This window comes from Schistocerca serialis, chromosome 7 (assembly GCF_023864345.2).
Source record: "Schistocerca serialis cubense isolate TAMUIC-IGC-003099 chromosome 7, iqSchSeri2.2, whole genome shotgun sequence".
In the NCBI taxonomy this organism is placed as follows: Eukaryota; Metazoa; Arthropoda; class Insecta; order Orthoptera; family Acrididae; genus Schistocerca; species Schistocerca serialis.
This window is the reverse complement of record NC_064644.1, coordinates 7,570,292-7,596,168: the sequence shown is the minus strand read 5'-3', so window position 1 is coordinate 7,596,168 and position 25,877 is coordinate 7,570,292. Positions and strand designations below refer to the sequence as shown.

Here is a 25,877-nt window from a genome sequence, read left to right as displayed (position 1 = left end):
AGGTGCGTTTACCTTGTACATTACTTCCGTACATCATCGTGATCTATGTCCTGGTTGAACAACACGAGGGAATAGCCCGCAACACTCTTATCTCACTCCGTTATTAATTATTGAATCGCTTTTGTCCTTACGTTCTTATAATTTGATCCGCTTTTCTGTATAAATTGTAGATAGTCTTTCGAAAATAAACTTAACATCAAAATTGCGGATAGTAGACAAGTGAGATATTTCTACTATGGACGAAGAAAGGAGGATATCAGTAGCAGATTAACACAGGCGAAGAGATCATACCTCGCTAAAAGAAATCTACTTTTATCAAACATGGCCTTTATTTCGAGCGGTAACTTATTGAGAACGCACGTGTATGGAGCGCAACATTCTTTGACTATGTCTCTCGGACTGTGAAAAAAACGGAGAAGAAAAGAGCCAAAGCGTTCGAGATATGGAGTTGCAGAAAGGTTCTGAAAACTACGTGGACCGATAGGAAATGAGCAGATTCTTTGCAGAATTGGCGAGGAAAGGAATATATTGAAACACTGACAGTTAGAAAGCCGAGACGATAGAACAAGCGTTAAGACATCAGGGAACAACGCCTATACTGCTAGTGGGAGCTGTAGAAGGCAAAAACTGAAGGGGAAGACAGAAACTGAAATACATCCAACAAATAATTGAACACATAGGGTGCAAGTGCTTCTCTGAGAACAGGAGTTTCACACGAGAGCTAGCGGTCCGCACCGGATCAATCTGTCGAGGCATCACAAATCACAACATTAACTTCTTTGACTACCGTGGATCTGTACGATGTTATTAAACATAGAGCTGACCGATAGTGCTACGTGAATACCAAACACAGGGACACTGAGGCACTAGCTATCTATAACTAACAGTTAAAGAGCGGCTAAGTGCCAGCGCAGTTCCCAAGGCGATACAGAAAGAGTAGAATCACATCAGTCTCAAACCTAAGACCAGTAATACAGTAGAACTCCAGCAGATTTCAACATTTTTTAAATCGCTGCGTCAGCGCACGTGACACAAGATCTGGGGTTCCTAAACTTTTTCTTGCGGTGGGACACTTTGGGAATCCCGGTACTTTGATGGAACGCCTTGCTTATTTTAAAGGTGAATATTTTTTTTTTTTAAATAACTGGTTTTATTCCGTGTTCACTACAATTTTAAATCATAGCTGAGAGCACAAAAATAAAAATTAAAAAATAGTTAGTATCGTCAAAATGTCGGGAAAAACGGCATGTTATTAATAGTTTTTCACGTAGTACCAGTGTTCCACGGAACGGAGTTCGGAAAACTGCGCTAGAGGTAGACGTAGGGGGTCAAATATTCCAATATATCCGGGAAATAATCGAGGAGGTTAGGTGTAAACGGAGCTATGAGACGAAGAGATTGGCGAATGGGCGAGTGTCGTGGCAGACCGCATTAAAGCGGTGAGAAAAATGGTTTAAAGAGTGAAGTAATCGTGTGTCTGGAGGTTGGCTCGAACTCCACAGAGCCTTACTAGGGGTGGCCTTTGTGCAATTTTTGATCAGACTCACGCAGACAGTTATAAGGGGGGGGGGGGGCTACAAATTAGCAAAGATTTGCTGAGGTGAAAAGAAATGAAAAGTGGCAAAAACCGGTAACTTGACGGGGCATCGAACTCGAGACCTATTGAACCGTAGTCGGACACTTTACCCGTGTGCCGCCGAGCCGAGACTCGTAACAAATGAATAAATAAAAAAATATCGAGATATGATGTGGAAAGAGATACAAGCGGCACGTGCAGAAAGTTGTATCGTTGACGGGGGAGCAGCAGTTGTCTGGGCTGCCGGAACTAGGTGGCAGGAGTGGAGGGGGTGGAATCCTGGCGCCAGATTAGAGGGGGGGGGGGGGAGAGTTGTGGCGACCGCAGTGTTGTGTGGGCCGCAGAAGCGCGGCCTGTCAGGGGCAGCCTGCGGTTTGGCAGGGCCGCGGCGGCGGCGGCGGCGGCATTACGTTTTAACGGCGACGGGCGCGCTCGTGTCGGCGGCCGGCCGCGCGTGCATTTTACATCGCGCCCGCCGCAAACAGCGCCGCGCCGCGCCGCCAGACATCGATAACCTGACACGTGGCCGCGGCGCTCGCCTCGCCTCGCCTCGCCAACCCTTGCCGCCCCCTTCCTTCGCCCCTGCCCGGCCCGCAGCTTCCGCCTGACCCAGAATTTCCGAGCTGACAGCACAGCCTGACAGCCCCACCCTGACACCTTGCACCGTGTCGTCCCGGAGATCGCAAACACCTGCTCAGAGTTAGGAGGTGTCATTCGTGCTTCCCGTACAAAAATCTCGATTCTAACCATTACAGAGCATTTTACATCCACATTTTTGTACCTTGCAGCGCTCCGTACCTTGTGAAGCGGAGAGTACGAACTATAGCGGAATCCTTCGTCAGATACGATCAGGCGGAATGTCTTCGTAAATGCGAGTGTTCGGAAATTCCCGTTAGAGACTTCTAGGACTGAGCGGAGTGCGTGCAAAATATTTGCAATAGGAGACCGTGTCCGGAAACGTACAGTTTTGGTCGTACGAGGGTTTCAGTTCAGACGTTAAACTCGTCCACTGTTGCTTGATGAACTGAATTAGGCGTGACGCAGTACAATTTTTAGGTAATAATTCGAAAGCAAACGTAACGAAACATCTGTTCATCACTTAAGCACATTTGTCTGTATTAACACTTAAACTTTACGTGTTGACACTATTTCAAAGCGAGTAAGAACCCAACATACTGTACGTACTGAAGCATTACACACTGCTCAATGTGGCGACCACCACCGTTGTTACAGAATGTTCTGGTACACACTGTCCATCCCACCTGTTCTCTCTTCAATGTCTAGTGCAGCGGCCAGAACTCTTGTCTTGTAAATTGAGCTTTGCGTAGGACCCCATTGTGTGTAACATAATGCACGTCATCTTGTCTACCCTATTGCATACCAGGACAAGCAACTTTTCTCTTCCCCTCAGCATACGTGGACGCGTTACACATCTAAATTGAAACCGTCCGAACATAGGTTCCTGTTCAAAATATTATATATTCACTCACTCCTGCAAGTCGCTGAGTTTCTAACGGGAATTTCCGAATACCCTGTATATGACTGACTCGAAAAACATTTGGCGGATAGAACACAATACGTTACTTGACGGCGAAATTTTTACAGAAACGAAAGTAACATTGGGTGTAACCCAGAGAAGGATACCAGTCCCTCTATTTTCAGCGTACTTCAACCATTTATCAAACAGGATCAGCGACACAAATAGGATTTTGGATTTCAGCTCTCTTTAAATGTAGGTAAATGTACGGTAATTCATATAAACGAGAAAGAACCGTGTAGTACGTCATTACAAGATTAATGGTGAACATCTCGGTCATGTCGTATCGTAAAAGTAAGAGGGCATTCAATAAAATAGAGAGACAAATTGATGTAGAAATAAAACAATTTGTAGTAGTAGTTTTGTGTACTTTCATGACTTTACGTTCGTATCCGACTTTACGTTCGTATCCGACTTTACGTTCGTATCCGACTTTACGTTCGTATCCGATTTTACTTTCGTATCCACCGGGATGAGCTGAGAACAGCTGACGGATAAAATTACTTTTGTTTTATAAGCTCAGTATTGCATTTCCACTTAGTTGAACAACGCTCAGTGACCGTTTTTTGCTTTCGGAAGCCTAAAAAACGAATGATTTACAATATGGCCAAAGTAGTAAGAGAGCGCATAAACTTTTTAACTGGATAGAACAGTTCAAAAACTGTGTAAACTTGGACGATCAACGTCCTGGCCCACCAGCTGAAGTGTCAACTCCTTGTCTTCGAACCCAAAGTGACGACATTACTCGACGTGTTACATTGGACTGCAGCAGAGGCAGTTGCAGGGAATGTTGACACAGATCATAACGTTATCTGCAACGAGCTCAGCTATAGTAAAACAAGTGTAAGGTGGGTCCCTAAAGAATTTACGCTACGACACGCGAAAACACACTCGGAAGTGTGTATAGACTAGAAAGGACGCTGTGAAATCCTTATCTAAACAAGATTTTAACTTGCGATGAAACTTGGATCCACCAATTTGAACCAGAGTCTTAAAGACAAAGCTTGGATTGGAAGCACCTCAGCTCACTTGTCCGAAAGAAATTCGGAATGCAAGCAACACTACGAAAAGTCATGTTGATATGCTCCGGGTCTCGTCTTTTGGAATTATTTGGAAGATCAACTTAAAGTAAACAGACATGCTGATGAATAAAATAAAGCCAGCAATAAGAGAAAAACGTCGAGGACGTCAAAGAAACGGTGTGATACTGCCACACCACCCAACTAAAAAACGTGTTGGGGGATAATACCTTTGTCCCTACAGTCCAGATTTGTTTCCCTTAGATTTTCATTTGTTGGCTCCATTTAGGAAGGCATTACGGTGAGAAGTAGTAAATTTCTCATTGTGTAAAAATACAGGCTCTTTTTCTACATCATTTAGTCGGTTCAATTAGTGAATCGCCCTCGTATTTAGGGGTAAAAGACTTGGGTTTGTTGGAACGGTTCTAGATAAATAAACTGGAACTGCAAAGGAAGTCGCATACGTACGTTAGTGCCACCTGTTCTAGAGTATTATTCCAGTGTTTGATTTCCTTATCGAGTAGGCCTGGCAGTATGCAGTACACGAATTCAGTGACGCACTGCTAAAACCGCAACAGGTCGGCATATAGGCCATAAGAAAGTGTAGAGTACCTCAATGAGAATGACCTAGTTGTCGCGAAAACCTGCTGGATCAATTTGGAGAACATGTATTCAAAGAAGACGGTGGTCATTACGCTGCTACCAACGAATATCTACCGTAGAGGTCAAGACAATAAGATGAGATTTGAGGACACAGGGCTGAAGAACATACATCAGTGGTTTTGACCGTTAAAGAAAAAGACGAAAGCATTGGTACGATGTACCCACCGCCATGCACCATATCGTGGATTGCTCATTACGTATGTAGATTTAGCTTCCATTAGCGCCTGTAGAGGAGGGAGAAATAGTATCGGTACCCCTTTATTATTCTGCGAGGAGATATTTTGGTGACTGTCCGTCGCAGATTTTCACTGCACGACTCCCGTGTTCGTAACAAAGTACTTCCAGAAGAACTTTCTTACTTTCGGCCAGTTTACATTATAAAAAGGCTTTCGGTCGCCAAGCTTTTTTTTTTGTCAAAGAATCAATATTACACTTTTGGGGCGGCATCTCGACCCGCATATGGACCGATCTTATTACTGACTGGTAACCAACATGGATTAATAGGCTATGAGTTCCAGTATACTAGCCATAGTAAGGGCGCGATAAGATGGCTACTGGCCGCGAGGTACTGATCGTTAGAAGTCGTGATCGTTAGACGTCGGCGCCATTCGGAACACTTCGTGTTGACTGTTCTGTCACAGAATGCTGCTTCCCCAGAGACCATCGAAGTTGTGGCACAGTATCTACTGTCTGAAGTGTTGTGTTGTTTTGTGTGAGCAGATGATTAGTTTATTAATAACAGTAATTGTACTTATATTTAAATACATCATACACTATGCGACACAATCACAAATATTTGCTAAATGTTTTGAATTTCGCTTTTCTTCTAGTCGTTGCACTGTATTACAACAGCCTTAATTTAATTTCATATTCCTTGGTGCAGTTGTTGTCTCTGTAAGTATTTTTGTGTGTTACTGGTTGTGAGCAAGAAAACTGCATTCGGATCGCAGTTTGACTACCACTGGAAGCGTGTGGTAGACCACGATATGAGGAGCTGCTTGCATAATACGTATTTTTTTGGCTGAGCCCCAAATTTCCGTTAATAAGTGCTCAGGAAAGCTTTAGATAATCAGTAAAATCTCGTCAGCTAGGGTCATTCAGTCACAGGAACAAAACTGTACAGATATGAAAGAAAATAAGGGTAACAGATAAAAAGGAAAGAGAAAAAAGAACGTATGACCATTCGCAAATTACAGATATGTCGTTAACACTAAACAGCTAGTTATGCGTCATGTTGAGTTGTCACTCTGACGGTGCGGCAGCGGAGGGCAGTCGCGCCTACATGTCCCCCCCCCCCCCCCTCCCCCGTGACCGTTTCACCTCCCTTCGCTGGGCCGCGCCCCCACCCCTGTAAACCTCTGTTTTTTGTCTCGCGTTTTAGCTGTTGTTCGCAGCCGTCCCACCGTCACAAAAACAGCGCGGGGGAAAAACTGTCAATTTGTGTTCAGCCTGTAATGCCATTAAATCCACTTTAAAGTTAATCCTTTACTATTTGACCCGCATAACCGCCAGCACAGAGTAGAGCGGGCTTCCTAAAAAACAAAACAAAAAAGTAAATTGAACTGCAAGCAGATTAAGTTTACATTCGGCGACAAATTGAATATTCAACGAGTTGCCATCTATTTGGCGATCCAACGATTATCATTGTCATACTACTGTGGGGCATATTGCGTCACAGAAGGGGAATGGCGGCGAGCATTAAACACACACACACTGTAGGTGCACGGGGTGTTTTATATTTATCTACACGGGTCGCGTTTTTCTGCTTGTCGTAGCTTCACATTTTGCGGCGCACTTCGCTGTTTGAAGTTGATGTATGTTTTACGCTTTGCCGCCGTAAAATATGTAAAAACAACACGTGCGGACAGGCGGCATTCACGCGCGATTGCCGACCCGATACATTTAGCGAAACCGTTATTACGTCGAATTGTGTTCTCGATGCACCGTAAAGATTCTGACCAACGATTCATATCTCGTATACCTGTTACCTCGCCCATTACAAAACTCCCGCTTTACTCAATGACGTGTTTTTCCTGTGGTCGGGTGAAAATCAGGATAGGACATCGAAATAAGGACAAGTGCTATTGCTATCATATGTTGCTTCAGAACATAAAAATTAAAGAGTGAGAAGTAAACTAATATTTTTTCTACCACGAGATGTCAGTTATACTACGTATTGTACACTTTAACATTGTAAACCAAAGTAACCCAAACGTAGAAGTCGGTTATTTGCGCTGGATACAAACTATACCGAGCGAGTTAGCCTGTCATTGAGCGCTGACCCTCCATCGAGAACCACTGACTTCTTTTTAGTTCTAATACCATACGTTTTTTCCACCGTTTACGATCTTCAGTACAAGTTTTTGGGGGATTCAACAGGCCCGTAAATCAGACCAACGCCTCATGAAAATTTATTTATTTTCCAGTAAACGAAAATATAAGCAGGAGCCAACATTCTCAAACTGATTATTTGTTTTGGTACTGTAAACTTTAGAGGACAAAACTTGGCTGAGTGACAGGTTCCATAATTTTGCAAAGAGTACCTGCAACATTTTCTTCCACGAGGTCACTAGTTGCTTCTTTCCTGTACAGTTTATCGATGATTCGCAATGCAGGATAGTGGATATACTTCAGACCGCACCGAGGTAACTCCATTTGTAACAAATACAGGTCATAAAATGGCGACTGCTCTTACCTTTATACCACCCTATAATTTGACAGAGACATACGTCATTGTCTTGGAACAGCTTGATGGCTAATTTCAAAACGTGCATACCTAATAGTGAAGGAGACACGCCTCCGGTATTCGGGAAATAGCGTACAGCCACCAGACTACCAATGGATCTCACGACGCTCCCTGATGCTGTTAGAACCATGAAATATTCTTATGGGTACTGTAACTTAGTCAGATGGTATTGAAGTTACATTCACTGTTTGCGTTGGCAGTTTGAAAGATAGCAGAACGGGGTTGGGTTGTTTGGGGGAAGAGACCAAACTGTGAGGTCATCTGTCTCATCGGATTAGGGAAGAACGGGAAGGAAGTCGGCCGTGCCCTTTCAAAGGAACCATCGCGGCATTTGCCTGGAGCGAGTTGGGGATTGAACCGTCGTCCTCCCGAATGCGAGTCCACTGTGGTAACCACTGCGCCACCTCGCTCGGTATAGCAGAACGAATACGTCCCAAAATATATGGCATGGGCATGAAACTGCATTGGAGAACCGAAAAAATTGCGAAAAGTGACCCGGGGACATCGAGCAAATTTAACGGAAGGAGCAGCACTCTCGGAAGTGTGTCTCTTCCGTGGGCTCCAACTGCCTCGCGCCGCCGTGTGCTCGTGCGTAGGTCGAACACTCTCTGTGGCTTCTCTTCGTCACTGTGTCGCCCGCAGCTCTCGTCCGCCAGTCCTAAACCCCGGCGGCGACCCTCGTTGCAACGCAAAACCTAATTACGGCGGCGAAGCGGGCGGGTTTGGCGAGGGCTGCGCGCCTGCCGGATCAGCAGTTACGCTTGCTCGGGAGGGGGGCGCGTTGTTAGCGCGCGCTGGGTGGTATTTTGATCACTAAATGAACTCGCCCGTGCTGCCGCCTGGGGAGACAAACACGATTAGCACCGCCTGTGCCGCCACCGCTGCTGCCATCTGTTGGCGACGAGCCATTCGGCGCGGAACGGTCGCCGCGCAATATAAATAAAACACGGCAGGGGAGCTGAGCGCGGGCCGTAGTAGTGCAGCCGGCCCATTTGACTTATATTTCATTTATCTTGCTCCCTTTCCCCAGCTCTGGCAGTCCACATCTCTGCGGCTGCTGGCGCGAGGGCTGCAAGTCACGCAGGCGACACTGCCAGACCCCCACTTCCCTACACCCCCTAGTCTTTCCCACCCTTCATCCTTTAATCAATTTACAAGACCGCGAAACACTCGAGTGGAGGGGTGCGGTGTGCAGGGGTGGCATAGAGGGTACGGCGTCACCCAGCCAGGGGAGAAAGGCTGAGGGTCATGCCACGAGCGAGCGCCAGTAGGGAAAACTGCCAGAGGGGGACGCGGCTATTGTTAAAAATAAACGAGGGTCCGGTACATAATGGCAGAGGCAGCCTGGGAGCCTCTCTCGTTAAACAGAAAGTGAATATTAAATTGAGTGCTGATTCCCCTTCGGCCGGGCAACGGCAGCGGCCGCGGCGTAGAGCCCTCGTGCGGCCCCGGGCGGACATAAAATAGTCGTTCTCTATCTGTAACGCGGTCCAGCCATAACCCACCCAGCCATCACGCTCCTGCCCTGCTGGGGATATGAGATTCTTTTCCGCGCCTCCCTTGCTTCCCCGGCTCGCCCCTGGGGCATGCGAATTTTGTGTAGGGTGTAGCGAGGAGGGTAGGACAGGGAGGGCGAGGTGAGACGAAGCACAGAACGGGCGAAAAGGGGAGGTTGTAAAGAAATAGGCGAGGGTGGGATTTGTGCGGCTTGATGGTCCGTTTGAGGGTTTTAGAGGGCGGGGCGTCGAGAGGACTCCTCTCTCTCTCTCTCTCTCTCTCTCTCTCTCTCTCTCTCTCTCTGAGCTTCCATTCCGCCATCTGCCTCACTGGTGAGCCTGTAAACCCAGCGGAGTCGGGCGCGCACAGAGGGTGGGTTTATCTAAGGCACGCCGCGATGGTGTGTGTCAGCGGTAGGAGGCAAGGGCTTTGTAACTCAGCCACCCACGTGTGGGCGAAGAGGGACTGGCGTCATGCGAAAAAAGGCTTAAGTAAAATATTCACGAGTATAAAACGTGTGGCTTGGCGTATACAGACTCCGTGATAAAAAAAAGCACAAGCGTCGTTGCGTGCAGTTGGACAACCCCTGCTGATTTTTGCTTCGACGGCAAACAGCTCTTTCATACTGACATAAGTTAACAACGAAAAGTCTGTCTAATCGCTAATATTAACGTAACTTTGCAGTTTTATCCCGCGTTCCTATTAGATTGCCGTTAAACGTACACGAGGTACAGAGTTAGTAATGAGCGGTCGCCGAGCTGGGTATCTGTAACGGTTTATGCTCTGGATAATGCCCTTGTTTAATAAAAAACGTGACTCGTCAACAATAGGCGCTTCAACCGTTCAGACATCAAAAATGGTTCAAATGGCTCTGAGCACTATCGGACTTAACTGCTGAGGTCATCAGTCCCCTAGAACTTAGAACTACTTAAACCTAACTAACCTAAGGACAACACACACATCCATGCCCGAGGCAGGATTCGAACCTGCGACCGTAGCGGTCGCGCGGTTCCAGACTGGAGCGCCTAGAACCGCTCGGCCACTCCGGCCGGCGTGCAGATATCGCACGCGAAAATGAGAAAGAGAATTGTATCTATTTTAAAAGCCTCTGAGGCGCCCTCTCGTGATCGCCTGAAAAAAAGATTTACTTATTAAGGAAATAAATCAGTGGAATTCGTATGTATGTGCGCTTCTTGTATAACTCAAGTCCCATTCATATAACATTCAAACGAAAAACGTGTGTCTGTTGCAACTACATTAACTGCCGTGTAGTGAAAAACAGATACTAGCATACAGAGTGGATTCAAGACTTAAGACTCAACTCGTCGCTCTTAACTGAACAAAATCGACAGATGTAAAGGGGTACCGCAAGAAAGGGTGATAGGACCGTTACTGTTCACAATGCATATAAATGGTCAAGTAGAAAGCGGTGCAAGCCCTTTGAGGCTATTCGCAGGTGATGCTGTCATGTATAAGAAAGTTAACAACGCCAGAAGACAGTACCGACTCGTAGAATGACCTACGGAGCTCTGGCAATAAATAAATGCAACGTACTGCGCATACGGAAGAAATCCACTGCTGTAAATCCACGATATTAATGACAAACTACTGGAAACAGTATCTGCGATGAAATATCTAGGTGTTACCTCATGTGGGACGACTATATAAACAAACAGCAGGAACAGTAGATGACCTGCTAGGGTTCATACGAATAATCTTAGCCGGCCGGTGTGGATGAGCGGTTCTAGGCGCTACAGTCTGGAACCGCGCGACCGCTACGGTCGCAGGTTCGAATCCTGCCTTGGGCATGGATGTGTGTGACGTCCTTAGGTTAGTTGGGTTTAAGTAGTTCTAAGTTCTAGGGGACTGATGACCTCAGAATATAAGTCCCATAGTGCTCAGAGCCATTTGAACCAATAATCTTACGAAAATGTGAATCGTCCCCCAAGGAAGTGTCTTGCATAGTGCTTGTTCGACCGATTATTTAGTATTGCTCATCAGTCTGGGGCTGTTACCGTGTAGGACAAACTCCAATGGCGATGCTAGAATAGAGACGATGTGCATCACGGAGAAATTTACTACTGAAATTTCGGGCGAGAACCTTCCGGAAGGAGTCTCACAACACAGCTACCTCCCACGTACATCTCGCGAAATGACCAGGACAATAATATTATAGAAATGAGAGCTAATGCGTAACGACAACGAAACTTTCCACGCTTCATTCCCTTATGGGACAGAGAAGGGATGGATCAGTTAATCAGTTAATGGTATCAGGAGTACCATCCACCATAGTGTCAGGTGGCATGCGGAGTATTTATGCAGCGTCAAAACGTGTTAACAGTCAACATAGATTACACGAAAACATTCCACAGGAAAATCGGTACCATCTCAGTAACACCAAAATAGACAACTTTCTTCCATGAATGTCCAAAAATTCTGATATGTAGGAGGTAGATCTAATTTATACAATTCGAAAGTCAAATTGAATCATTATCATCAAGATGCTATTCTTGCAGCTTACACTGCCAGCAGAATAAATAAACTATTTGTGACTTACGTAACACTGCCATCCCTAATTTGCCAATTCATGAGTGTGTACCCGTAGTGTTTTCACTGTAGTCATAAATATGACGTTGTGCTGCTTGTTACGAGGTAAATTTTCGCTGCGAATAATTATCAGTGAAGTTCATGATACGGAAATTACCTGATAGTGAACAGTCGAGAATATCTGAAGATGCACACAATACTGTGTGTGTGTGTGTGTGTGTGTGTGATTATATATATAATCAGTAGTGTATCGACAGACAGACTTGATTGCGTAACTTACGACCTTAGCACAAGCACGGAAATTCGCAGTATTTTGCTCGCCCATTAGCGATCGAAGATATTTTGCGTTTGAAGCTGCTGAACATCGGTGACACGCTGACAAGCTCATAGGAAATCAGATAATAGGTTGTTAGAATGGAAATAATTGTCTAGCGAGTATGCTGTTTTTCTTCCTTTCGTTTTCGATTAAAAGGAAAAAAAATTAATATTTTGAAACAACAGTAACAATGTGTGTCAGAAGATGATACGCAAACTAATTTAACTCTTCGTCTAAGTTTTTTTGCAGTGTACGTATTATTCCTTTATTTTAATCATGCCTAGGTTGGCCCGAAATTAGGTCTGCTGGTAAGGTGCCGGAAATAGAGGAAAGGTTGTCACTTAAGGTTAATATCGATCGAAAATAATTGCTGTTTTTCTTATGACAGAAATAGTTATTTCGAGTCTTTGCACGTTGCTGCGAAACGTCAGTCATATAAAATCATAAATTTCCTCTTCCTTTCAGGGCGTTTAGAGACATTACATATTTCCCAAATATTTCTCCCTTGTGTAGTCTACTTTGTCCCCACAGTTTCACAGTGAGACATTTTTTTCTGTTACTTTTAAGGTAAACAAATGAATGCCAAAATTCCGATATGATAAATGTACGATGAATAAACATCCAAGTTTGTATGCAAGTAGGGTTTGTTAGCAACTCAGAATTATTGAACAACAGTCATGGCAAAAGTTGTATAGCATATTAATTTTAATCCCAACTCTGAGAGAACTGCTTCCTTCCAGTTTAAACACAAGCAAGAATCCACTATGTGAAGACAGGTGGAAATTATTATGGGATTTTTTTTTAAATCTCCTGATTAAACTGCTGTTTTTCTAGAAGTTGATACTGAAATGAAAGTTGCAAGCAATAGGAAGCTAGTATTTTCTTGTTTGGTCGCTTCACTCGATAAAATCAGCAACTGTTGAGCTTACACTAGTTTCCTGTTGGCCTTTCCAGAGAAACTCAATCTCACCAGCAGAGCGGGAGAAATACCGGCCACGTAGCTCACCTGATCCTGAACACAAGAAAATGAAAAAGGAGGAGAAAGACTGCCACGTAAGTTACAGAAGTTGACATTCCGTCAGTACTATGATAAATGCAGTGCTTGACAAATTAAAATGGTCCTCTTAAATTTTAAGTGTCTCTCCTGAAACTATAAATAACTTCAATCTGCGTTGAACTCTTCCACTAAGTCTTCCGGTGTTGTTTGTCTGTTACTTATACGTTGAGAGAATTTATGAAAATTTTTTTAATAGTTGTAGCGAAGGAAGTAAATATTGTTCAGTGTTACTACTAAAACTAGAAAGTGTCCTAGTTAAGGATCTGATACTTAACATTGTGTTTCAGGCAAGTGATGGGGAGAAGAGTGATCAGGACCTCGTTGTGGATGATGCAAGCGAGGTAAGGGACGTTGCTTACTTTGATGTAATTGTGTGCTTAAGCTCTACACATTATTGAAGCACTACCATAATATGCTAGTTCTTAATGCTGACAATGAGCTGCAGTTCCAAAAGGTATTAGATGCACACTATATTTTCTGTCTCCACCAACATCTGACTTTGAATTGTTTTAATGTTGCTCTTTATATACTAATAGGGGTAATGAAATGAGTCGATCATTCTTTTGTCATGCAGGATCCTGTTTCACCACCAAATGGCACTGCATCCCCTCGAGAAAATGGACTTGACAAGCTTGCACCAAAGAAGGAACACATTGGACCACACAGGTAAACGCATTGTAGATTTCTCACACAATGTACATGTAAGAATGTTTGTTTATTTCTGTGTGAGAAAGAAAGAGTATGTACTTTCTTAAACTCCACCAAGAGATAAATTGCAGATTGGTACTTGGAGATATGTAGGCTTATTGTTAGCATTATTTGATATTACGTACAAATAGTGCAGTGCATATACTTATCGACTGCACAATATGTTAACAAACAGGTTGTGAGGCACACGGGTCTATACTTTTTGAGATAACCATAACTTTGTGCCCGTGTAAGTGAAATTCAGCGCAAGAAACTTCAGTTAATAATTCTGTTGACAAATTAAAAACTTTTTTTTTCTTGAAAGGCACCACTCAGAAGTATACAATATTCAAAATGAATAAATAATTTTTCTTTTTTATTTGTCTCTTTCTCTTAGCAGCTCACAGCATTCAGTCTTCTACTTTATTTTTTATGCCTCACAATAAGTAGGCATATGCCACCGAATTACTCTCTGTGCACGGCGGTCCAGCTTTTTAAGTTTCCTTTGTTAAGTAATACGGCCGTCAGTTAATATCACGAGTGTTTTACCAGTCTTAATCCTATTTCGTGTGGCATGCCTGAACTGTGAATTGTTTCGTCCAATCGGTTATGAGCGGGACAGGTGTTAAACTTGGAATGTGAACAATAGCGCAACATATTTTTACAGATACTGCATGGGAAAAGTTAGCATAGCAGTGAATTCTGCTGATTTACAGGAGGTGGACAAAAATACAGAAATACAAAAAACAACACAACATATTACCGTGCCTAATACGACATAGAAAACCAGAAACAGCTTTGAGTCATCTTGGAATCGATAAATGCAGGTCCTGTATGGTTTTCGAGGGACTCTTATACCGTTCCTCAAGCGAGATATTGCCGAGCTCAGCTGACAGTGATGGAGGTGAATAGCATTCGTGCACCCTTCTCTTCAGAGTAGACCACAAAGGCTCAGTAATAGATGTCGTGACAGTCGTGGCCAGGGGGAATGCAAAAATTCATCCCTGTGCTCACAGAACCTGTTTCGGGACCTAGTGTACACACACCCGGCCAAATGACTTTCGCCCATTGCTCTAGACTCCGGGATTTTACGGTTTCGGCAACACGTATTCCTGTTACGGGCATTTCTATCACTGATGTGTGCTTTTGGAATTGCAGCTTTCCTGTAATTGCCTGCTTTCAGAGCTCTGTTCGTTTTGTTTTGGTGCTGATAATTTTTGTGAGTGTGACATACAGTTCTGCAATGACTTTGCAAATGTCCTCAGTTTTCCTCTACAATACTGTTTAGTGACCATCTGTCACGATTCTTCGGTGCACACTTCGGTCCGCCTTGTGACTTAAAGGATGACGATTTTCCACTTTCGCTGCACGCAGTATAAATCTTAGGTACGGTGCCAAACTCTTCGGCCCCCTCGGTTACGGAAGCACCCACCGTACGTGCACCGACAGTTTGCCCACGTTCGAACTCCCTTAGCTCCGACATAGTGCGCTCATGACAACACGGAGCACTGTTCTGACCAGGATTGACATATGGGACATACTGAGGTCATCGAACAGGCGCTCTTCCTAGTCAGATACGACACCACAACCTGTAGACTCGATTAGTTTAAGCACCAATTTCTCACACTGCCTCCATATTTTTGTCCGAGCCCTGTACGTTTAGCGATGAAGCACACAATAGTCAGTGAGTGCCCTCGATTAAATGTGGAAGTTTGTGGGCTTTCATTTGCTACTTCACACTCTTGTTGGAGAAGGAAACTGAGGAAAATGTGTTGGTATATTTTTGGCTCTCCAGTTAGGTTGACGATTCCTTCATAAAGCACAATATTTGATCAGTTTGACTGGATAAATTCTTTTGATATTATGACGACTTGTGGCCTTAGATGTCCTCTCCACACAGACTCTAAACTGAAAGGAATTATCAGTGCTGTGGTGCTGTTTGTAACTGTCCTTTTGCATATTTGTTTCCTGATGACTGTATTAATGTACTGTGAAACATACATCTGTTTTTTTATGTAATTAGCACATTCGAATGCATGAACATTACCGATAAAATGCCGTCGATCAAATGTTTATTTGCCGGAGCCATTACAAAGGTATCGGGAAAGATGTAAAAACACAAATCCTCCAATAAACCAGTTATCAAACCTTAACCAAATGCTACAAGTATCATCGGAGAAGTCGACGTGCAAACTGTGGGACGGTGAAGTAGTACAGATTAGTGCCGTTGTCGGTAAGAAAGTGACACGGGAGTGTGCGATTGTCTCTGTAATACCACTGTCTACTGTAATGTCGCAGATATTTTAAGTTAACCTTTATAATGTTCCAGCCCGAGGAGTGGAACGTCGTCAAACGCGAGCACTCCCTCGACGAAGAAACTGGACGGCGAGAAACCGACGACTCCGATCTCGAAGTCCGTGACTCCGACTAGCGGTGGCAGTAGTGGGGGCGGTAGCGCCGCGGGGGCGGCTGGGGGTAGTGGGCTGAAACCGGTGGTGAAGCCGCCCTCGCTGTACCCGCACTACCTCGCCGGGGCCGGGCCCCACGAGCTGCAGTCGTACGGTGCCGCTCTGCACAACAACCTGCCGCCTGCACTCAACAGTTACCCGAGGCCGCCTCTGGTCAGCTACGAGCCGCACCCGCAGATGAGAGCACCCCTCGGGCCTGCCGGCCTCGGTGGCATTCCGGGAGGAAAACCGTAAGTTGCCGGTCTGTACGGTGTACTGAATATTGTCGAGGGACTGGCGTGCCTCGGTGTTGCGAGAGTCGAGCTAAAAACGAATGTAATTTTTTGGTCTTCTGCTTAGTCTTACAGCTTAGCAAAAAGTATTCTAGCTTTCACAGATCACATTATTCTTTAATAATCCCAGCAACGCAGAAGGGAGAAATATAATTATTTACGGTAATGTCTGAGCCAACTTTTGTAGTATTCACTTGTAGTCCTGGAATTGCAGGTGAATTAATGGTGTGCAGTTATCACTCTGAACTCACAGGAGACTAAAATAATAGTCTTCTCTGGAGCCAACTACATACGAATTGTTTTGAGGCTCGGTGAAGTTTGTTTACTCACGACCGAACGGATTCACCCAGAATTGGGCCGTTGCCGTGGGACGATAAAAAGAGCCGTCGTTTCTTTTACACTGACCGGCCACGTTGGCGTGCAGTTGCCGTAGACCTCTTCCCGGCAAGGAAATCTCCGTCGTGTGAAATATCGTTGTGAGCCTTCGTAGTGTTCCAGTGTTTGTTTAAGGTACCACATTGTTCGTACTTAGTTGTCTTGCCCGTCACAATTAGCCCGCTTTATCAGCCGTACCTTGGCCAGTTACTACAAAAATTCTGCCTGGAGTTATTTTGAGCCATGCACTGCCGTGTTCACATTTGAAATGTTCTCCATATGATAACATTATTTGGGATTGCTCAACTTTGCAGTACATTGTTGTCCTTTCCTCACAACTTCTATGTTTCTCATTCCATCCGAAGCAAGGTATGCCAGTATGAAGAGTTTGTGTACTTGAACTTATTGGAGAATGTATGGAAGTAACATGGAATCACACATATAAAAAAATTATTGTAGCAATGTACTGTACGGATTTGAACATTTTAAATCTTTATGTTTGTCATGAATACTAAGTGTGCAGTGCCTCACATTTCAGTGATTGAGTCCTCTGTCACAAATTGGTGTGTGTGTGTGTGTGTGTGTGTGTGTGTGTGTGTGTGTGTGTGTGTGTGTGAGGGAGAGAGAGAGAGAGAGAGAGAGAGAGAGAGAGAGAGAGAGAGAGAGAGAGAGAGAGAGAGAGAGAGAGAGAGAGAGAGAGAATAGTTTGTGAAGTAGGATATCACTGATATTATTAAAGAGTTTTAAATGGGTAGTGAATTTCTGTGGGTCTGTTACTTAAGGTATAGCTTAAAAATATTTGTTATACATGCAGTGTTATTCAGACATAATATTTCTTTGAACAGGGCTTACTCCTTCCATGTCAGCTCAGATGGCCAAATGCAGCCCGTGCCATTCCCTCCAGACGCACTCATCGGTCCAGGCATTCCGCGACACGCTCGCCAGATCAATACGCTGGCACACGGAGAGGTTGTTTGTGCAGTCACTATCAGCAACCCTACAAAGTATGTTTACACCGGTGGTAAAGGTTGTGTGAAAGTATGGGACATCAGCCAGCCTGGCTCAAAGAGCCCTGTTTCGCAGCTGGACTGTTTGGTAAGTGTCGAGAAATGCTGTTCAGTGTTTGTTCTAGTTATCGATTAAATTCTGTCCTACCTTAAATTTAGTTAGCAAATACGGTTCAGATGTGACACGAAAGCTAGAGCTGTGCCGAGAAAATTCGCAACAGTAGAATAATGCAAATTCAGTCATTTCTACCCCACAGAGGTTAAAGTCAGCAGCATAAAAAAGTAATGAGGACAGATGTACACATACGGTACACAGAAAATACTGAGCGGTTGACAGTAGCACAAGAAAGCAGCAAAGATGTACAATAATCTCTCAGTCCATTCCTTAACAAACCTCAAAACATAGATTAATTTAAGCCAGTGTTTTATGTTGGGTCAGAGGATTGTAGACTATCTGTGTGTTCTTTGAAATAATACTTTAGAGCAACAGTTGCCAGCACACTGTTTTAGTTTGCCTTTTTTCCTCCGGTAAAAATTACAGGGAGAGGTACTGGTGGATTGTGAGTGTGAAGTCCAGGAGGCATTCCTAGGTAGTTTATTTGGTTAGAACAGTTACCGCTAAAGACAAGGATTGAAACTTAACTCTTGTCTGTGATTTGCTCTTTCATCTCTTAAGGAGTTTCAATAGAGTTCCAACATTTGTCACACCTGTACTCACGTCCCAGGATTTTATCAGTGTGAAGGCTGTAAAAAAAGGAATATGTCAATAACAGTGACTGTAAATAGTGCTTTGTGGCAACTACCAAAAAAGAAGAAAAGTCTTTACTACTTACGTTTGCTTTGTTTGAATAATCTTCAACAGCTCACCCTCAACTTGAAGAAGAGAGTGGAGGTTCCACGAGACAAGGGCTATTTGTCATATTAGCATGCCAGTTAAAGTGTTCCACCAGTAATGCTGACGTGTTTTGCTACTTACAGCAACGCGACAACTACATTCGCTCTGTGAAGTTGCTGCCAGATGGCAGGACTCTGATCGTCGGGGGAGAGGCGAGCAATCTCAGCATCTGGGACTTGGCGTCCCCTACACCGCGGATAAAAGCCGAGCTGACTTCTAGTGCGCCAGCTTGCTACGCCCTTGCTATCAGCCCAGATTCGAAGGTAACCGATCCCCAGTGTGTGTTGTCGTTCAGTGGTATTAACTATATTTGGTTAGTTCTGCAATGTGTATCATTCATTCTTTTAGCAGTTCATTCTTCTAGTAGTTGCCATACTGAGCATTGCTTTATGTGAAGTACGTTCCCAGTGTGGTCAAACATAAAAGTTCAATGGCTGTCAAACGTAATTACCCACAGTACATGAATAGTTAGCTTCAAAGATTTTTCTTTTATGTTTTTCTTAGCTTTGTTACTTGTGACTTCACCCATGTATTTATGACACAGATACTGCACACATTCCTCTGGCCACCTTCTCCCTCTCCACCTATCAGCCCATTTTCACCCCCACCTCAGTGGGAGATGATTTTTAACCCCACAATACTTCTTTCCAAACAATAACTAGTAGGTGTACTACTTGACTGTGATCGATCCAGTGGTTTAGGAGCAGATGTGGAAAACAGTTTTTTGTGTGTGGGTGTGTGTGTGTGTGTGTGTGTGTGTGTGTGTGTGTGTGTGTGTAATAAGACGACTTTCTGGCCAAAAGGTTATGCATTTAATAGTCGTGGTTGTCATCATGGTGCTGGTTGTCCTCTGTTAATCAGTTTTACACATATATTTGATATGTCATCTTACTTCAGTTTAAGAGCAAGGAAAAAACATAGTTCACACATACAGTCACATATAGGCCTCGCTTGACAAGAATGGGGCACAGTCGGCTGTGGCATTATATTAGGAACCACCCAAGCATTTGCTTGAAGTCATTTAGGGAAGCCAGGTAAAATCTAAATCAGAATGGCCGTAATGTACCCCCTTGTAATTCATATCCTAGCACACTACTCAGTCTGACAACAATTTTTAAGCCGTTTTCCATATTAAACCAACTTGATTTTCGTAAAGTTGGTTTTGACTTTGTGATGAAAGATGGAAAAGCAGAATAATAATGTGAAGTTGTCACACGTACAAGACATAATTGACTCACTGACTACAAATACATTTAAAATTATGTAGATATTTTGAGACAATAGAACCTGTTGATGGTAGTGTACAGATATATAGTGTGAGGGGAAAAAATCTTAATTCTTTAATTGTCCAATAGTGCAGTTTTAATCAGTTTTTTGTGATGAAAAACTGAATGTCTGAACAACTTCAGTTTGTATTCATCTTCAGCACTATAATATTTGTATTCCAAATAGTGTTAACACAAAATGTCAAATTGTACCTCAGACTGACTGAATAACAAGCATTCCTTCTCCTGTGTCTTCTCTTTGTTAGTAAGAGTAAGGACTTCATCTAATGCTAATTTAAAACCGCTATAGTATTTACATTTCACAGTTTGAGCTCCACCATGTCCTCATCCATCTACACAACATAACTTCTTCTCTCTGTACGTGCAGTTCTTTTAATAGCGGTTTTTGATGGTTGTTAATTTTCTGAACGAGATAGTGAGTTGTAACCACATGTGTTCAATACATTTACAATTTTCCAGTACGTACTATTACCAACATTGTTTCTCAGAATGTGTTGATGCTTATGTTAGCAGTGCTACTACTGAATATGTGTGTGTATATGTTATTCGAACAACATTACCTGTTTCCAAACAGTAAAATATACAAAAATTACTTTTGAATTGGCGTAATTGATTCAGTGTCTGGAAATGATCGAATTAATACAAAACACTGCTTGACCAATATTGGACTAGTCCTATATGTTACTGTAACTACTTTCTTTGGTTAATGCAATATACTGTCACTTTTTACTTTTGGACTATTTCTCTAAATATGCTGACAGATTACAGTCTTAAGAGCATACATTTTCCCTCTTCCTTTCATCCAGTTTTCTTATAACCCAAGAATAACTCATTACTGCAGGCCATCTCAAAATTTGTATTCATGAGCAGTAAATCTAATTTTGTAATTAGTGAAAAGTGCACTTTTTACTTACTGTGGACCAAACCCTTACTATCTTATTTGGGGGGATGAAGGGGGGAGGGGGGGGGGGAGAGAGAAGCATTAAATGTGGTAGAAGAAAGACAGAGAATGGTGAAATACTGAAGGACAAATTTTTTAGGGCACAATTTAGCGGTACACAATATTGTAACCAGGGAAATAAATTAGTCATTTACATTCTGTTAATTCCCATTGTCAACATATTGTTACTTTGTTAAGTACTTCATGTGATTTAACCTTCCTCTCTTCTTTCCTCATTTCTTCCTTTTCCTTTGGTGATTTCTGAAGAAGAAAAAAATTATATGTGATATGTGTGATAAATTGTTTAATTGAAGGCAGTACTTTCATACTGTAATAAATTCGCAAAGTGCCCAAGCTTCACACTGGTAGCACTTGGATGATGTCTTGGGTGGCAGTAATAAATTATGTACACAAACCTTCCTCGTGAATCAGTCAGTTTGTTAGTGGAAACTGTACCAAAATCCGTACAGTATTCCCTCAGATTAGATGTAACACACAGACCGAAAAAAGACATGCCAAGCGATCTGTAATCTGTATAAATATGGTACATGTAGCTGTATAATGTTATGTATTTTTAAAATTTTTCTTTCCAGGTGTGCTTCAGCTGCTGCTCAGATGGCAACATTGCTGTATGGGACCTCCACAATCAGACTCTGGTACGACAGTTCCAGGGTCATACGGATGGTGCCTCTTGTATAGACATTTCAGCAGATGGCACTAAATTGTGGACTGGTGGACTCGACAATACAGTGCGGTCGTGGGACTTACGTGAAGGCAGACAGTTACAACAACATGATTTTACATCCCAAATATTCTCACTTGGTTACTGCCCTACAGGTGAATGGCTTGCTGTTGGAATGGAGAACTCCAATGTTGAGGTGAGTGCAGCAATGGGTTATTCCCACACCAGCTATTAACACAATACCTGAGCAAAATTCCAGTGTGTGAGGAATTTTAAGCTAACAGTGGTAGCTGTGGAAGCATTCATCTGTGAGCTGAATCTCTGAATCTGGTTTTTGATTCTGAAGAGCTGTGTAATGCGGGGGAAGTGGGGGGGGGGGGGGGGGGGGGAAGAAGAAGATCAGAGTAATAGTTTGTGTGTGTGTGTGTGTGTGTGTGTGTGTGTGTGTGTGTGTGTGTGTGTGTGTTTGTTTGCAATTCTCACTAGTGGCTTTCAGCAAATGCGCGATTTATTTCGAGAATTGAATACACTCTACATTTAACTACTGGCAAGCTATAATTTACAAGTATACAGTGAGATTTGTACTTGTGTCCGTAACCATTAATCACATTAAATATTGGGTCTCAATTAACAATATGTATGAAGTGATGCTAGTGCGGAATATGTGTGTTCTAAAGTACGTGTTACATGAACACCTCTGCTCTGGATTGGGGCATAATGTTTGTGTCTTCCCACGAACTATTATTAGAAGTTTGCTTCGGGTTAAATAAGTTTCTCTCCTGAGTTCTCATTTCAGTTGTTCCCGAAATCCCTTGTTGTAAATGCCAGGTTAGTTTTTAACAGGGATGCTATCGCTATAGCCGTTTTCGTCCTTTCTTATCTTTTTGCAATCTGAACTTATACTTATATGTACTTGAGTGTCAGCATGAAGTTAAGCCTTTCTTTAAAAAAAAAAAAAATAAAAAGAAAACCCTTACTTCTTTCTGGTCTACACATACAGTATAGATTTGCTGCACTCTGATAATATTAAAGCAGTTTTTGCAAAGGTTGATCAATAATGTCCTGAAGATTTTTGTAGCCATTGAAATGTAGGAAAATTACCTAATATACGTGGTGTTGCAAAATAGTACCAAGAAAGTTTGAGTGGTTGTAGAGGCTGTCTTGAGGGACAAATTAAGGGTAGAAGCCTGTGTCCGGAAATGTCAGCCAGTGGCACTACAGAATGTTAAAATTATAGGTGCTAGTCTGCTGTTAGGCCACCACTTCGGCAGCAAATTTGACTTTGTACGCTGACGGACTATAGGCGGAACATCTTACAGTGTTGTTTGTTAACTAGTAAATTCGGAGTAGGAAATAAAAACTTCGAAATTCATCGATGACGTTGTAATTCTGTCACAGACAGAAAAGGACCTGGAAGAGAAGTTGAATGGAATGGGCAGTGTTTTGAAAAAAGGATATAAGATGAATATCAACAAAAGCAAAATGAGGATAATGGAATGTAGTCGAATTAAATTGGGTGATGCTACGGGAATTACAATAGGAAATGAGAGACTTAAAGTAGTAAATGAGTTTTGCTATTTGGGTAGCAAAATAACTGATCATGGTTGAAGTAGAGAGGATATAAAATGTAGACTGGCAATGGCAAGGAAAATGTTTCTGAAGAGGAGAGATTTGTTAACATCGAGTATAGATTTAAGTGTCAGGAAGTCGTTTCTGAAAGTATTTGTATGGAGTGTAGCCATGTATGGAAGTGAAACATGGATGATAAATAGTTTGGACAAGAAGAGAATAGAAGCTTTCGAAATGTGGTGCTACAGAAGAATGCTGAAGATTAGATGGGTAGGTCACATAACTAACGAGGAGCTATTGAAAAGAATTGGGGAGAAGAGAAAGACTAGAAGAAGGGATTGGTTGGTAGGACACGTTCTGAGGCATCAAGGGATCACCAGTTTAGTATTGGAGGGCAGTGTGGAGGGTAAAAATTGTAGAGGGAGACTGAGAGATGAATACACTAAGCAGATTCAGAAGGATGTAGGTTGCAGTAGGTACTGGGAGATGAAGAAGTTTGCACAGGATAGAGTAGCATGGAGAGCTGCAACAAACCAGTCTCTGGACTGAAGACAACAACAACAACAACAACAACATCAACATCATCATCAACAACAACAACAACAACAACAACAACAACATCAAAAAGCTGCTGCATAGGGAGGCCTCGTCTCTTACGCATGTGATGCTGTTGCCTTGGTGGATGACGGTTTCAGACATCTGTTCCTATCCTCAATTTGTTCCTCAAGACACTATATACAACCCCTCGAAGTTTGTAAATGGCATTTTGTAATGGACTTTATATAGGAAAAGTCATTTGGTACTTCACATTTGATGTATCTTCTGCATATGTGCAGAGTTTCAAACAGTTCCAATATCAACTGTACAATTTGTGCTATATGATAAAACTGGAGCAATAAAAAATCAAATCAAATCAAATCAAATGGCAGGGCTATAGTGAACCATCAAAAGGGCAACTGTGTAAGACCCTCATTACAAGCATTGTGCTGTAATGGAATTCTTGGTTTTGTAAAAAGAAATTGTGGTGAAAATCCATAAAGTTCGTGTGCATTGTATGGTAATGATGCAGTTGATAAGATTACTGTTGGGTGATAGGTATAGAGAGTGAAAGCATCATGGGCTCCACGATCAGCCGCGTTAGAGACGTCCCTTCACATCCACTGCTACCAATATGGTGAGTTGCAGGGGCTCCATCATTTGTACAGACCAGTGCACCACAACTTTGAACATGATGAGAGAATTGTAATTCGTGCAGTGAAAACATGGCTACGAGCACAGGACAATGACCTTATCAAAAGGAAACACGGGTTCTGGCATAAGGCCTTAGAACATAATGGAGACCAAGTAGAAAAATAATACATTCAGAAGAAACATTGATTTATATTGCCACCAACTCTAGCTCTTAAGAATAAATATGATAGGATAAATTGTAGAGCATTGTTTACTGAATGACCCTCAAATTAACAGTGTAGCTTTTCAAAGTACTGAATACATTGTAAATTGCAGATAAGCAGACAGCTGATGTAATTTTTCTCTCTTTGGGGAAGAAAGCATCTAGTACCAATGCACAGATGACATGGTACTGACTCAAATTAAAATTATAGTAAAAACAATACTAATAAAAAATGAATAGTGAATCTTGTGTAATTGTAAAGTTTCCTGTCTTTTGAGGATTAGTGTCATTGTTAAATGTTCTGTAGTCTTCATCCCCCCCCCCCCCCCTTTTTTTACATCCTACTTAAAACATGCAAAGAGACAGGGAGAGAGAGAGACAGAGACAGAGAGAGAGAGAGAGAGAGAGAGAGAGAGAGAGAGAGAGAGATGGCACAACATTATACTCATTATAGTACATTGTAAGAAATTGAACAAATTGCTTTGAAAAAAGCCCTTTTCGTACCTTTTGTGGGTCAGAATGCTTATTTTTAAATATTTGTTCATGTATTGTTTCAACAGGTGCTACATGCAGCTAAACCAGACAAATACCAGCTTCATCTTCACGAATCATGTGTGCTTTCTCTGAGGTTCGCTGCATGTGGGAAATGGTTTGTGTCCACTGGCAAGGACAATCTCCTCAATGCATGGCGAACTCCATATGGAGCATCTATTTTCCAGGTAATTATCAGTATTATAAGGTTTCATATTCTTGGCTCCAGATGCTAATTTATATCACCTAAACTACAAATAGTACTTTCAATTGTTTTTAGTGCAGTATGAGATAGTGAAAGGAGTGACAGAACAAACTAGTGATACAACAAACAGAAAAATGTTTACTGTGAAACACCAATGTGCGTTGTCTCACTGATTTATTTTCATCTATAGTAATTAATAACAATTTGTGTAGCAAAACAGTAAAAAACAGTCCTCCAAATTATGACAGTCGTCCATCAACAGCTACTTGTGACCTATGCTTCCACCTCTCCTTTTTCCATCTCTGTATTGCAGAAGAAAGAGGGAATATCTCTGTTTAGTGCTAAAATATAATAAATTGCAAAGAATGAAAATGTAAGAACTGTAACTGAGTGCTGTGGAGATAACAGAAAAATTATAATTGTGGGAAAGATAACAGTAACACATTATTTGAGGAAAATAATTTTTGTTTGTTTAGCAAAGGAAAAATTTCTCAGTTTCGTGAAGCTTTTCGATATCTCTGCAGAAGTACTTTCATGTATTAGTGTTCAATGTGCTAATGTGCCTAATGTGAAAGCAACCCTGATTGGATTTTAGATTTTAATAAGCAA

General features: G+C 42.5%; 1 protein-coding gene across 5 annotated transcripts in view; it reads left to right on the top strand.

Annotated features, from left to right (window-relative positions):
- The window catches only part of LOC126413321 (transducin-like enhancer protein 4), a 465,877-nt gene that overhangs the window by 430,969 nt on the left and 9,031 nt on the right, over positions 1-25,877 (top strand). For all 5 annotated transcript variants that reach the window (XM_050083226.1, XM_050083225.1, XM_050083224.1 and 2 more), the window contains 8 exons: positions 12,856-12,954; positions 13,246-13,299; positions 13,533-13,624; positions 15,975-16,343; positions 17,606-17,855; positions 18,746-18,925; positions 21,482-21,766; positions 25,093-25,251. In XM_050083226.1, the coding sequence (XP_049939183.1) occupies positions 12,856-12,954; positions 13,246-13,299; positions 13,533-13,624; positions 15,975-16,343; positions 17,606-17,855; positions 18,746-18,925; positions 21,482-21,766; positions 25,093-25,251 (1,488 nt within the window). The remainder of the gene's footprint in view (positions 1-12,855; positions 12,955-13,245; positions 13,300-13,532; positions 13,625-15,974; positions 16,344-17,605; positions 17,856-18,745; positions 18,926-21,481; positions 21,767-25,092; positions 25,252-25,877) is intronic.